This window comes from Prionailurus bengalensis, chromosome C1 (genome assembly GCF_016509475.1).
Source record: "Prionailurus bengalensis isolate Pbe53 chromosome C1, Fcat_Pben_1.1_paternal_pri, whole genome shotgun sequence".
NCBI lineage: Eukaryota > Metazoa > Chordata > Mammalia > Carnivora > Felidae > Prionailurus > Prionailurus bengalensis.
Window position 1 is genome coordinate 124,269,553 of NC_057345.1, and position 12,901 is coordinate 124,282,453.

The following is a 12,901-nucleotide window of genomic DNA, read 5'->3' on the forward strand; positions in this document are numbered from 1 at the left end:
GGCGCGAGTCTAGACCTTGCCCCCTGTGGTGGATTCCTCTGTAGGGAGAGGCGAATGGAGTTGTGTATTTACGAAACTTGGAGGAGCTATTTACCAGTAGTTAACTATTGTTAAATACTGCCGTTTGTTGAATACTGGCCTTTTTTTTTTTTTCTGTACTGTGTACGTTTCTGAATATAATTTGAAATATACAGTGAATACCATTAGAGGCTAGAGAATAGTGTCAATTGTATTTAACACACTTAGGTATTTTTCTTTTCATTTGTTCATTTTGAATTTTAAGAGTTAAAAAAGATGTGATGAACCTTATTTTGAGTCGTTGATGTTTTCGTAATCATCATTTTATGGTTGTTTTTAGGTGCGCTGAGTTCTTTACCTCCTTTTAGACTCAGATCTGCCAAGTTTTCAGGCATTGCTGTTGAAGATCTCAGAAAGGCCTTCAAAGTAAGGTAAATCCAACTTTTAATTTACCGTGTGACCTTTAAACTGAACCTTAGCTAACAAGTGATGTTTGTTTCTCTTACGCTAATTTCTCATTTTCTACGGTTATTTTTCGAAATCTTCTCTAATGGGATCTGTATTTTCTACAAAACAGACTGCAGATGGTGTGTGTATTTATCATGAACCGGATGAATTCCCAGAGCAGTGGTTTCACCCAGCGCAGGAGAATGGCTCTTGGGATTGTTATTCTCCTACTTGTTGATGTGATATGGGTCGCATCCTCAGAACTTACTTCGGTATGTAATTCTTGTGTAGGAATGATGTTGCATTCTAGTAATGCTGCTGTCAATCTGCAGTATCTCTCTAATCATTTCTATCTCTCGTGCTTACTTCAAGCACTATTTTGGGGGCGCCTGGGTGGCTCAGTCCTTTAAGCATCCAACTTCGTCTCAGGTCATGATCTCACCGTTTGGGAGTTCCAGCCCCGCTTCCGGCTCTGTGCTGACATTTTGGAGCCTGGAGCCTGCTTCAGATTCGGGGTCACCCTCTTTCTCTGCCCCTGCCCTGCTCATGCTCTGTCTCTCCTTCAAAAATAAAATAAACATAAAAATATTTTTTTTAAAAAGCAGTATTTTGAATGTTGAATTACTTATATTTTCTTTGATAAGTGAATTCGTGTCAATTCAAGTTGAAACAAAAGATACTCTTTTTTGTATCATAGTTTTCATCTGTCTTCTAGAGAGTTATTTAAAAAAATGAGACTATGTGCATGTTTTCTTAATATTTGAATAATGTATCTGCTGTTTTCTTGTAAATTCAGGGTTTTTGCTGTTGTTTATAAATACTATTTTCTAGTGGAACAAGTATCTAGGATGCAAAACCATTTGTCACCATTTAATGGATAGTAAGAATGCTTTTGGACAAATGAGTGAAAGTGATCAGAGTTTTCATTATTGTGCATATGCATGAGTGCATGCACAGTTATACATTTGCCGATTCAAACATTGTAAAATACATGGTACACAGCGCATTCAGTTAAATTTTATTTTGCCTTTATCAGAGTACTCGTGATAGTAATGTGTTATTTTGAGTGCACAAAGTAGTTTTTCTTTCTAATTATATATGTAGTTATTTTTATTTGTTTAGTTAATCTCTATAAAAAGACATGCTTTTTATAAAGAAGTTTCACTTTCAGAAATTACTTTTCAACTTACATGTTGCAGTCTTAAGGCTAATATACAAAAGGAAACTAGCATTTATAAAATGAACTTAAATGTGAAAAAAAAGCAGTTTGCTACTGCTGGTCATCTCACATCATAGCTAAGTAAATAATTGATATTGACATTGTAGGCAATGAATAAATAAATTTTTAGCTGTTTTGGAAGTAGGCTCTGGAATAAAACAGCCATTTATTTTTCACTCTTCTATAACTTTTTTTTTTTTTTTTTTTAGATTAATATTCTGTAGTTTAACCACAAAGAAATCTCTTTAATGTTGACAGGGAACTAAGCCTATCTTTAAAAATTTATTTTAGTTTTAAATAAATGGTTTTATTTTTATTTATCTGGTAATAAAATTTAGGACAGAAGAGGACCTGATCAAATTATAATTTAAGTAATTCCAATCTGTTGATAAGAGGATATTTTATAATTTTGTTATCCAAGAGCATATATGATGTGTCTAATTTTTCAGCCAAATATGCTCATTAAACTTTTGAGATATATTGTGTATTTCAACAAGAAAATCAATCTTTGTATTATAAAAATTTTCTAACATCTACAAAGTAGAGAGAATGGTATAATGGATCTTCATATACCTAACAACTATCAAATTTTGCCAATCTTCTCTTATCAACCTCCCAGACATGTTTTCCTGGACTATTTTAAAGCACATTCTAGCCACTTATCCTTTCACCTATAAATTTTTTCATATTCACCTCAAACTGAAAGGTCCTAATTTTTAAAAATATGATCACTCTGCCATTAACATATCTAACAAAATTATAATTTCTTAAAATCATCTGGTACCTGATCCATATTCAAATTGCTTTTAATTCACTTTTGTTCCTTAACTGTACTCCCCCACCCCTGCCTTTTTTAAAAATCATGCTATTAATTTGTTGGAAAAGCTGGATCATTTTTCCTATAGGATATATCACATTCTGGGTATCACAACAAGACTGCCATTAGCCTGGGTGATTCAGACAACAAACATTTATTTCTCACATCTGTGGCCTGGAGAGCTCAAGATCAAGGCACTGGCAGATGCAGTGTCTGGTGAGGATATGCTTCCTGGATCTTAGGTGGCAGTGTTCTCACTGTGTCCTCTCAAGGCAGAAAGGGCAGCATTCTGTGGTGTCTTTATAAGGCACTAATTCCATCCATGAGGGTTCTGTCCTTAGTTATCTCCAAAAGCCTCACCTCCAAATACCATCACATTAAGGGTTAGGATTTTAACATATGAACTTGGGGAAGACATACATATTCACTTCATAACACACATTCCAAATTTTGCTGATTGTTTCCTTGGGGTGTCATTTAACTTGCTCCTCCTTTTCTCTTACTTCCTGTAAAATGGTACTTAGGTTAAGTCTTGATTTGATTCAGGTTCAGTTTTTCGGGAAAAATACCTTGGTGGAACTGGGTACTTCCCGTGATAACACATGAGTCACAAATGGCTGCAAGTCTTACTTTGGGTGATGCCAACTTTGGCACTATAAAATTTCTTACCAACCTTTAGGTAGTAGTCAGTTATCCATATGATTATTCTCTTGATGGACTATTTCATTTAGGGTTGTAAAATGATGATTTTTCTAAGGGTCATTACTTCTGCATTTATTAGCTGGAATTCTTTACGGAGAGCTTTCTGTAACTACTATGTGGTTATCCTGAAACATGGTTCATATAGGAAGGGTTGAATAAATCTTGATTCTTTTCTTTTGTTCATTTTAGAGTAATGTTGCTTAGCAACTTCCATTAGTAACCATAGAGTATCATTATACATTCATGGATTTTTGTATACTTACTGTGTTTCAGACAATTGTAGTTACTCCGTTTTATGCTTAAGCTGTCCTATCTTTGACCAGTGGGGGCCCCTTCAAATTGGCTCTACTGTCCTTTCAGTATGATCCTATTAATCTTTAACATCCTATTTGTTTTCTGGTGCAAGATGCCCCAGGCTCATCTGGTACTTTTCCTGCTCCATACTTGGATTTGGTCATTTCTTTAAGAACCCATGGTTTCTTTTAGTGCAAGATAATACAGATTACCATCAGGATTCTATAGGTGCTTACTCCTCCTGGGTCATTTTTTCCAGGCCTTTCAGTATACATAACTAGGAATATTTTTTTAGGAAACAAGAAAATCATGAGTTCTAAGTTAAATGAAGGTGACAGGTTTTATATAATTTCCTAACTATTAAACTTCATGCAATTTTATTCATACACTATTCTGCTTTATTACCTTCCTTTATGCTGTTTCCTCTGGGCTATTATTCAGTCCCCCACACTCAGCTCAAGAATAGCTTCTCTTAGGAAACTTCCATAATCCTCAAAATGGTCTGTCTCCCTTTGGTAATTCCATGGTACCTGTATACCCCTATTGTGGTACTTAACACATTATGCTGTTCTTTTCATAAATATATGAAAAGAAAGGCTGTCTTATTTTTCCTTAGCCTTTAGCGCAAGTACTCTTTCTTGCATAGTAGGTTTTTGATGAATGTTGAACAGAACATTTTTTTTGGAAGTTGTTGCTGTTTTGTTTGGGAATATTCTTTGTATATAAGCAAATACAATATTTAGAAGTGAGTATAAAATATTTTCATAATCCTTTTTGATTTTCTGTTTCACTTGAACTTCTAGAGTTAAAAATCATGTAATAGGCTTATTTTATTAGAGATAAGTAATAAGGTTTAAAGTCATTTCATAGTTTCTGTAAATTTTTCCTCTACAGTATGTTTTTACTCAGTACAACAAGCCGTTCTTCAGCACCTTTGCAAAAACATCTATGTTTGTTCTATACCTTTTGGGCTTTATTATTTGGAAGCCATGGAGACAACAGTGTACAAGAGGATTTCGAGGAAAGCATGCTGCTTTTGTAAGTTTTAAATTTTAAGTACTTGTTGGAGAGGGGATTTATTTTTTCAAAGTGTAAAGTTAGTCGTGTTTCAAAGGACTGTCAAATTTCAAGTTGTTAAAATGAATGAAAATAGCATAAGAGAAACTGACTTTTGTCCAAAATTTTAAATTCTTCTTCTAATCAACCTGGTATCAAAATATCTTATGAGAAATCAAAGGTGCATAATCACTTTCTTGCTGTTACCTCATAACATCCTTTGAGTTGTTAAAAATTATTGAGCTGGCCCAGATCAATTAATGTGGAGATGAAGATGAAAGTGAGGAGTAAGAAGAATATCTGGAGTCTTTGGTCATTTGCACATGGGTTGAATAGCATCTAATTAGTGGTAAAGTTGATTGTAGAAATGAAGTAATTCAAGGTTTTATTTATTGAAATGAGAATAGCATATTTAGGCCATGATTCAGATGTTTGGCTAACCAAATTACATTCTTTCATTGATAATCAGCACATAATGTGCTGATTCATGGAGTTGAGAGAAATGGCAGTTTATATAGTGATGTATCTTCCTTGTAGAAGTAGACACTGAATTTTTGAGAGTGAAGAATATTAAACTGCCTCTTACATTCTCTTCTTTTTCCCATCTCTCTCCTTTTCTCTTCTTTTAAAATTGTGATAGAATATGCATGACATCAGATTTACCATTTTAGCCCCTTTTCTCCCCCCCCCCTTTTTTATTGTAGTTAGATATAGATGGCATAAAATTTACAATTTTAACCATTTTTAAATGTATAGTGGCATAGAGACACTTTGGTGGCTCAGCTGGTTGAACGTCCCACTTTGGCTTAGGTCATGATCTCACAGTTTGTGGATTCGAGCCCTGCATCAGGCTCATTGCTGTCAGCACGGAGTCTGCTTCAGATCCTCTGTTCCTGCTCTCTCTCTGCCCCTCCCCTCATTCTCTCTCTCTCTCTCTCTCTCTCTCTCTCCCTCTCCCCCAAAAATAAATTAAAAAATAAAAATAAATGTATAGTGTCATATAATGAACATTTTAAATGCTCGGTGGCATTAAATATATTCTCTTTGCTGTGCAGCCATCACCACTATCCATCTCCAGAACTTCTTCATTATCCCGAACAGAAACTCTATCCATTAAATAATAACTAACTCCCATTCCCCACTCTTTCCAAATACTTTCTTTCTCTTTTATTTTTTTCATGTGTATTATTTTTTGTGCATTAGACTAGTATTATTTATTGTCTTTTCTAATGAACACGTTCTATTTTTTACTTTGCAAAGGTAATGTACATTATAGAAATGTGTATACATTGTAGTATTACATGTAGGAATATGTTATGTGTATATAATACATGCACATTATTGAAAATTTAGAAATACAGAGGGACAAAAAGAAGAAAATAAGTAATTCCAACATTCACAGAATAACCCCAGAGTATTTTGGCATATATCCTGCCATTCTTTTTCATGTATTTTCATTTTATATTTTATAAATTGGAATTGTACCATTATGTCCTGTTTTACAACTGGCTTTCTGTTCTTAGTGGTATATCATGAACAATAATGTAGTATTCCTAGAACATTTTTTAATGTTTTTTTTATAGTAGTGATGAATGTTTATTGTTGAAGACAAATTATGGTAATAAGAAGAACAAGAATAGTCTGTCCATAATCTCACCATTCTAACACCACTATATATGTTTGATACTTTCTAGAGCTGTGTATTTATGTGAATATATTTAAAATTATAGTAGAAATAAGTTTAATATCATTGTCTAACCTGATTTTGCCTTCCATGTAACAATATATCATAAACACTTTCCCAGGCCAATAAATAAACATTTGTTATTATCTTTTCTATTTTATTTAACTGTTCCTTGATAATTAGGTTGTTTTCACTTTCTCTTTTGATGTAAATAAATAGGAATATTTTTTATACACATCTGTAGTTATTAGGATAAATTTTGCAAAGCCTAATTGCTGGATAAAAAACTAATGCCATTTTTCAGGCTTTTGCTTCTTACTGCTAAATTACTGTCTATATTTCATATCACTGTTAGCAATGCATGTGATTGAATCCTTACCAAACCCCAACATTTATTAATTTGACAGGTGAACAGTGATACTTTGTTTAATCTGCCTGCTTTTGGTAGCTTTTTCTTTTATTTGTTGTGTAATAGAATTCTTTTTGAGTTGTCTATATCTTGTTTATTTTTCTACATTGACTCCTTCTTATTGACTTATAAGAATTCTTTTAAGAGCCTGGGCTTTGGTGTTTGAATCTTGTTCTGTCATTTGCTTATTGTTGACCTTGAGCAAGTTATTTAACTTCTTCAGACTTTAAGCAGAGATAATAGGGTAGCTGTGGGTATGAATAAAAGCATGCTTCTGCAGCACTAGCCCAGAGTTCTCCCAAGTGCAGTCCAGGCCCTGAGATCCATTTAGGGGGTTCTTGGTGTTAATACTGTTATCAGTGTAACACTAAGATGTTTTTTGTCTTTTTCACTAACCCACCTGTCCTTTTCCTGCCAATCTGAAATGTTATAATAGTATTGTGAAAAGGTTGTAAGTTTTGTATTTAGACTGACTTGAATTTTAATCCTGGCTCTGTCACTTAGATGAAATCTCTCAGCTTCAGTTTCTTCATCAGTAAAATGAAGTTGATAATACCTACCTTGCATGATTGAATACTTGGCATTAGCTGCTATTTTTATTAATAATTATACTCTTAAAGGTCTACTCTGGATTCTTGATTCTGTTCCTTTGAGCTGTGAATGACAGCAGCCTTACTTTATAACATGAGTTTAATCGTATTTTGTGTCCCATTATCTGTAGTTTGCAGATGCTGAAGGGTACTTTGCTGCTTGCACAACAGATACAACTATGAATAGTTCTTTGGTAAGTGCTTTTTTTCTCATCAGAAGTGGAATGGGTGGAATTGAGCCATGACAGGAAGGACTAAAATAGCTTTATAGCACCACTATATTAAGATATAGATATATCTTAAAACTGGGTGCCTTCCATAAGAATTGTAACTTAGTACTTTGTTTCCTGGGACCTAGAAGTAAGCAATTCCACCTTCTAAAGAGGGAGGGGAAGAGTATATTGGTTATGGAGTGAAAATACTAAGGGACAGTCCTTTGTCCTTTGTTTCTTACTAACTTTGTCACTTTGTGTTCATTATTATTAATATCACTTAGAAACAAATATATTTGCTGGACACTGACAATATATAAGCAGATTATTTATTCCACAAATTTTTATACAAATTTTAAGAGCACTTAATATTTGTTAAGCACTTGTTCTAGGCTCCAGAGATATAGCTTATGTTCTAGTGTGTGAGAGTGTGTGTTTGGGGAGGGGGAAAGAGATAATAAGTGAATCAGTAAAGTAATTAACATATTCACTTATTTTAAGCATTTATAATCTAGTTGGAGAGAAAGTATGTAGAAATCTGGGTTTTTGTAGATCATTGTTAAGGCCTTTCTGTAAAATGTATTGGTCCAAATGTGGCATTCTATCTTATAAAAATTTTAATGTTACTCTAAAGTTTAACACCAGTTTATAAAGTACTAGTGTGGTGACTTTATTATTGTTTGCCTTTTAGAACTGTAGTTGTATGCAAGATAGGCTACCAGATGCTCTAAAGAATTTATGAAGCTTAGAGAAAATCTCATTTCTTTTGTCTGGGATCTTTAAAATCAGCAAGGTTAATATCAGTTGCCTCTATCAGCATAGAAGGAAGAGTTGAGGTGGCAGACTATTCTTATAACTACTCTTCTACTGATTTTTGCTGTTATCTGTGAGATGGATATGTCAAAATTTTCTAGACCAAATGCTGTAATGAAAAGTTTAGTGAATGAAGAGACTATGTCTTTTTTAAGATCCTGTTGCCTCTTCATTTACTGAATATTTTTCATTGGCAGAGTTCTATGCCAAGAGCTAAAGGGAAATTAAAACATTTTCTGTTAATTTAAGAAATAGCCTAGTTAAAGAATTGTGCCTTAAATATAGATCATTTAAAGAACATTTGTAAAAACAGAAGAGTTCAGAACCATTTAAAAACATAGACCTTTAACGCATGGTTAGATAAACCTGGTAGTTCTGTTGTCTACCACTTAATTATTTCATATCTCGGCTTCCATAAAAGTATTTTTTTAATGTTTATTTATTTATTTTGTGAGTGAGAGGGGTGAGTGGGGTGGGGAGAGGCAGAGAGAGAGCTAGAGAGAGAGAATCCTAAGCAGGCTCAGCCTGGAGCCCAACTCTGGGTTTGATCCCACAACTGTGAGATTATGACCTGAGCTGAAATCAAGAATCAGATGCTCAACCACCTGAGCCACCCAGGTGCGCCAAGTTTTTTTAAATACCATTTTATGAGGTTGTTATGAGGACTAATGGGAAATATATGTTTAACTGCTCTGGACTTGGTGTCTAGTGCATTGCAGGAACTGATAAGTGGTAGCCATTTTTTTCTCTGTCCATTAAACCTGTAATAGTTTTAGGAATCTTAACCTTCAGTTGAATTTTAAGTAATAAGAGGAAATAATTTGGCAGATATTTACACATTATATACTTAATTATCTCTTTATTGTCTGCCTTCCCCTTTAACCTACATGATCATTGATGACAGAGACTTTGTCTTCTTTCACTTTTATAGCCCCATGATCTATAACGGTTTCTGACATAGTAGAAATTTAGCATGTATTTGTTAAAAGAATACATGAAAAGGAATAGGAGATAATCTGTTAGCTTGAGAAAGGGGTCTGTTTTTATAACATTTAAAGGCTAAATATCATAATGTACCAATGCTGTTCCAATATATTTTGGAAAATTCTCTGTAAATATGGTGGTGAACAGCTGTGTTTTGAGCGGTATATATGACTATATACTCTCATCTTAAATTTTAGACAATATATCAACTATTATATTTGTTGTTTATATTTGTTTCTGTTTTTGTTACATTCTAGAGTGAACCTTTGTATGTTCCTGTGAAATTTCATGATATTCCAAGTGAAAAACCTGAGAACACAAACATTGATACTGAAAAAAGTAAGCAAAATTTAGAATTTTATAACTTAGAAATGGGAAGAAATTTTAGTTTCATTTAAACCATCCCCAAACTTAGTGATTTTGTGGGTTGACTAGGATCACCTGGCATTTCTTCTTTTCCATGTGGTGTCGGCTTGGCCTGTAGTCTTCCAGAAGTTTTGTCTAGAAGGTTTTATTAATTCAACTAGAAATAATTTAAAAATATCAGAAATCTGTATGGTTTTATTATATATATATTTTCAAATGGACAGTGTCTTCTTCAGCCATGCCACTAAACACCCCTAATAGCAAATTATGAGTTTCTTGTATCTGTGAATGGTGCAAAGAATGTCAGCTTCAGTGTAAGACAGTGTTTATCCATAATACTCTCTTGCAAAGAGTGAACCTCTAGAGGAGTGTTCCGCATGCTTGACCAGGAAAATAATTCTCATAAATTGGGTATCTATGAGGAAAAATCCAAGTAAAGTTACACAATAAATGCTAAAATAATAACCATACTATAATCCTGGCCAGGCAATATATGTACATAATTGCAGAACCCTTGTTTGAATATTTGGTCTCATTTTAAAGCCTTTAAAACATTTTTATAGATGAAAACCATTTTCCTGTTAATCCTTTGAGCAGAGCTGCTCCAGTTAATAATATAACTGCTTTTCTTTGCTGTCCAAGTCTGATCATATATGGATTAAAGAATACACATTTATCAGTAAATTAAAATTTATGGGTTTTGTTGGATGTGAGGGGAGACATTTAATGATTTTGTATTGTACTTTTCCTTTTAAGCTCCCAAAAAGTCTCGTGTAAGGTTCAGTAATATCATGGAGATTCGACAGCTTCCATCAAGCCATGCATTGGAAGCCAAGCTGTCTCGCATGTCACATCCTACTGTGAAAGAACAAGAATCCTTACTCAAAACTGTAGGGAAACTTACTGCAACTCAAGTAGCAAAAATTAGCTTTTTTTTTTGCTTTGTGGTAGGTCTTCTCTTTATTATATGTTTAGAACTTGAATTTTAAGACAGTGTACATACCAACATTATGCTATTTAAGTGTAATACTGTTAGTTTGCTTAATCGTGACTTTAAACTCAGCTATCTGGCATCATTGGGGAATTTGAGTATCAGAGTCAATAATTGCTTGCCATACCTCAGAGAATTCAGTAATTACTATAACATTATAGCTACTTCTGTATATATTTGGAATTTGACATTGCTTCAGGGTCAGAATAATTAATAGTTATTTTATACTATGATGTATACACGGGCTAATAAATACCCAGAGAAGAGTTTACTGTATGCATTGATTTTGTCAAAAAAGTGGTTTGGTGGTTGTATAATAAATTCATGTAAATGTGGTCAAATATTTTAGCAACTACTCATAGTAAACATTTCTACAGAATTTTTTGTAGTATTGTTGATAGCTTCTTTATTAATATAGAAACTGAAAAATGTGCTTAAGATTTCATGATAGAACAATCGTGTAGCAAATACTCTTTTTGAATAAGCTGGGATTACTTGTCTGAGTTAGTGAAAACTCTGGAGTTTAGAATTTAATAATGAATTTCATTGCTCTTTTCTGTGTATGTCATTGGAAGCAGCCTAATCCAAGGTTCTTTAGTATGAGCCTATAAGATTTAAATTTATATTGAACTTTTTTAAACACTAGATAATGCATGCTAATGTCAATATCATTAGCCTGATTATAAGATTTTTTTTACTTCCCAGTTTTGCCTCATTGCGTAGCCCACTTTTTTCTATCCTCTTCCTGGATAACATCTAGTTGAGTGTTACTTTAATATATTCAGCAGTGCAAATCAGAAAATCTTTGTGAGTTATGATAATTACATATATACTAAAAAGCTCATACATTTGGATTATGCTGTTAATATGAATTTCCAAATGTTTGCTTATTTTAAAAGAATGTAAGGCTCATACATTTGGATTATGTTGTTAATATGGATTTCCAAATGTTTGCTTATTTTAAAAGAATGTAAGGCAAGACTAAGATTTATTAATTATATGTTACCTAATTTTCAAATGAGACTTGAGGTGGAGAATAATAAAAGCATCTATATAGTAAAAGTTAAACCTGGGTGGCTCAGTTGGTTAAATGTCCAACTCTTGATTTTGCCTCAGGTCACTATCTCACACTTCATGAGACTGGGCCTCACACTGGGCTCTGTGCTGACATCATGGAGCCTGCTTGGGATTCTCTCTCTCTGTCTCTCTGCCCCTCCCTTGCTCATGGTCTCTCTCAGAATAAATATATACACTTTAAAAAAAAAGAGGGAAAGATAAGAGCCAGATTAAATGGGTAGTGTGTGTGTGTGTGTGTGTGTGTGTGTGTGTGTATGTGTGTATGTGTGTGTGTCTGTTTAGGGGGGGAGCTGGTTGTGGAATAGGATGATTATATCAGGAACTTCAATTTAAAGGAAGAAAGCTACTTCAAATGAGCACACAGTTTATCCCTAGGCAAATTGGTAAAAGGAAAGGCAAATAGGAAAACCTCATGAATTACACAACTTATTGCCTATTAAAAAGAAATACTGTATTTCCCTTCTTTGGATAAAGCAATTTTCCAACTCATGACTCTGAGAGAATGTATTACATAGATTAAATACATTACATAGGTACTATTCCATATAGCAGGTTTATATACAGATAGATATGTGCATATAAAAAACCTTTTAAAAATTGTGATGAAATATATGTGCTATACATTTGCCATTTTAACCTTTTTTTTTCATTCTAACCATTTTTAAGTGTTTATAGCTTTAGTGGCATTAAGTACGTTCACATCGTTGTACAACCACCACCATCTATCAACAGAACATTTTTCATTGTGTAAAACTGAAATTCTATATCCATTAAATAAGTCCCCTTTATTATCTTCCCCAGCCTCTGACAAGCACCATTCTACTTTCTGTCACTATGAATTTGACCACTCTTAAGTACCTTGTATGAATGGAATCATATACTGTTTTTGCTTTTATGACTGGCTTACCTCAGCATAAAGTCTTCAAGGTTCATCCTCATAGCATGTGTCAGAACTTTCTTCCTTTTAATTTTTTTTTAAGTTTATTTGTTTTGAGAGAGAGAGAGAGAATGCACACATGCCTGGGGGAAGGGCAGAGAGAGGATCCCAAGCAGGCCTCCACACTGTCAGTGTGGAGCCCAAGGCAGAGTTTGAACTCAGGAACCATGAAATCATCACCTGAGCCGAAATCAAGAGTTGGATGCTTAACTGACTGAGCCACCCAGGTACCCCAGAACATTCTTCCTTTTAAAGGATGAATACTATTTCATTGTATGGATATAC

General features: G+C 33.7%; 1 protein-coding gene across 2 annotated transcripts in view; it reads left to right on the forward strand.

Annotated features, from left to right (window-relative positions):
- SLC35F5 (solute carrier family 35 member F5) overlaps positions 1–12,901 on the forward strand; it is a 37,260-nt gene that overhangs the window by 854 nt on the left and 23,505 nt on the right. For both annotated transcript variants that reach the window (XM_043576606.1, XM_043576607.1), the window contains exons 2-7: positions 359–449; positions 596–737; positions 4,392–4,535; positions 7,368–7,430; positions 9,503–9,584; positions 10,368–10,558. In XM_043576606.1, coding sequence (XP_043432541.1) covers positions 359–449; positions 596–737; positions 4,392–4,535; positions 7,368–7,430; positions 9,503–9,584; positions 10,368–10,558 — 713 coding nt within the window. The remainder of the gene's footprint in view (positions 1–358; positions 450–595; positions 738–4,391; positions 4,536–7,367; positions 7,431–9,502; positions 9,585–10,367; positions 10,559–12,901) is intronic.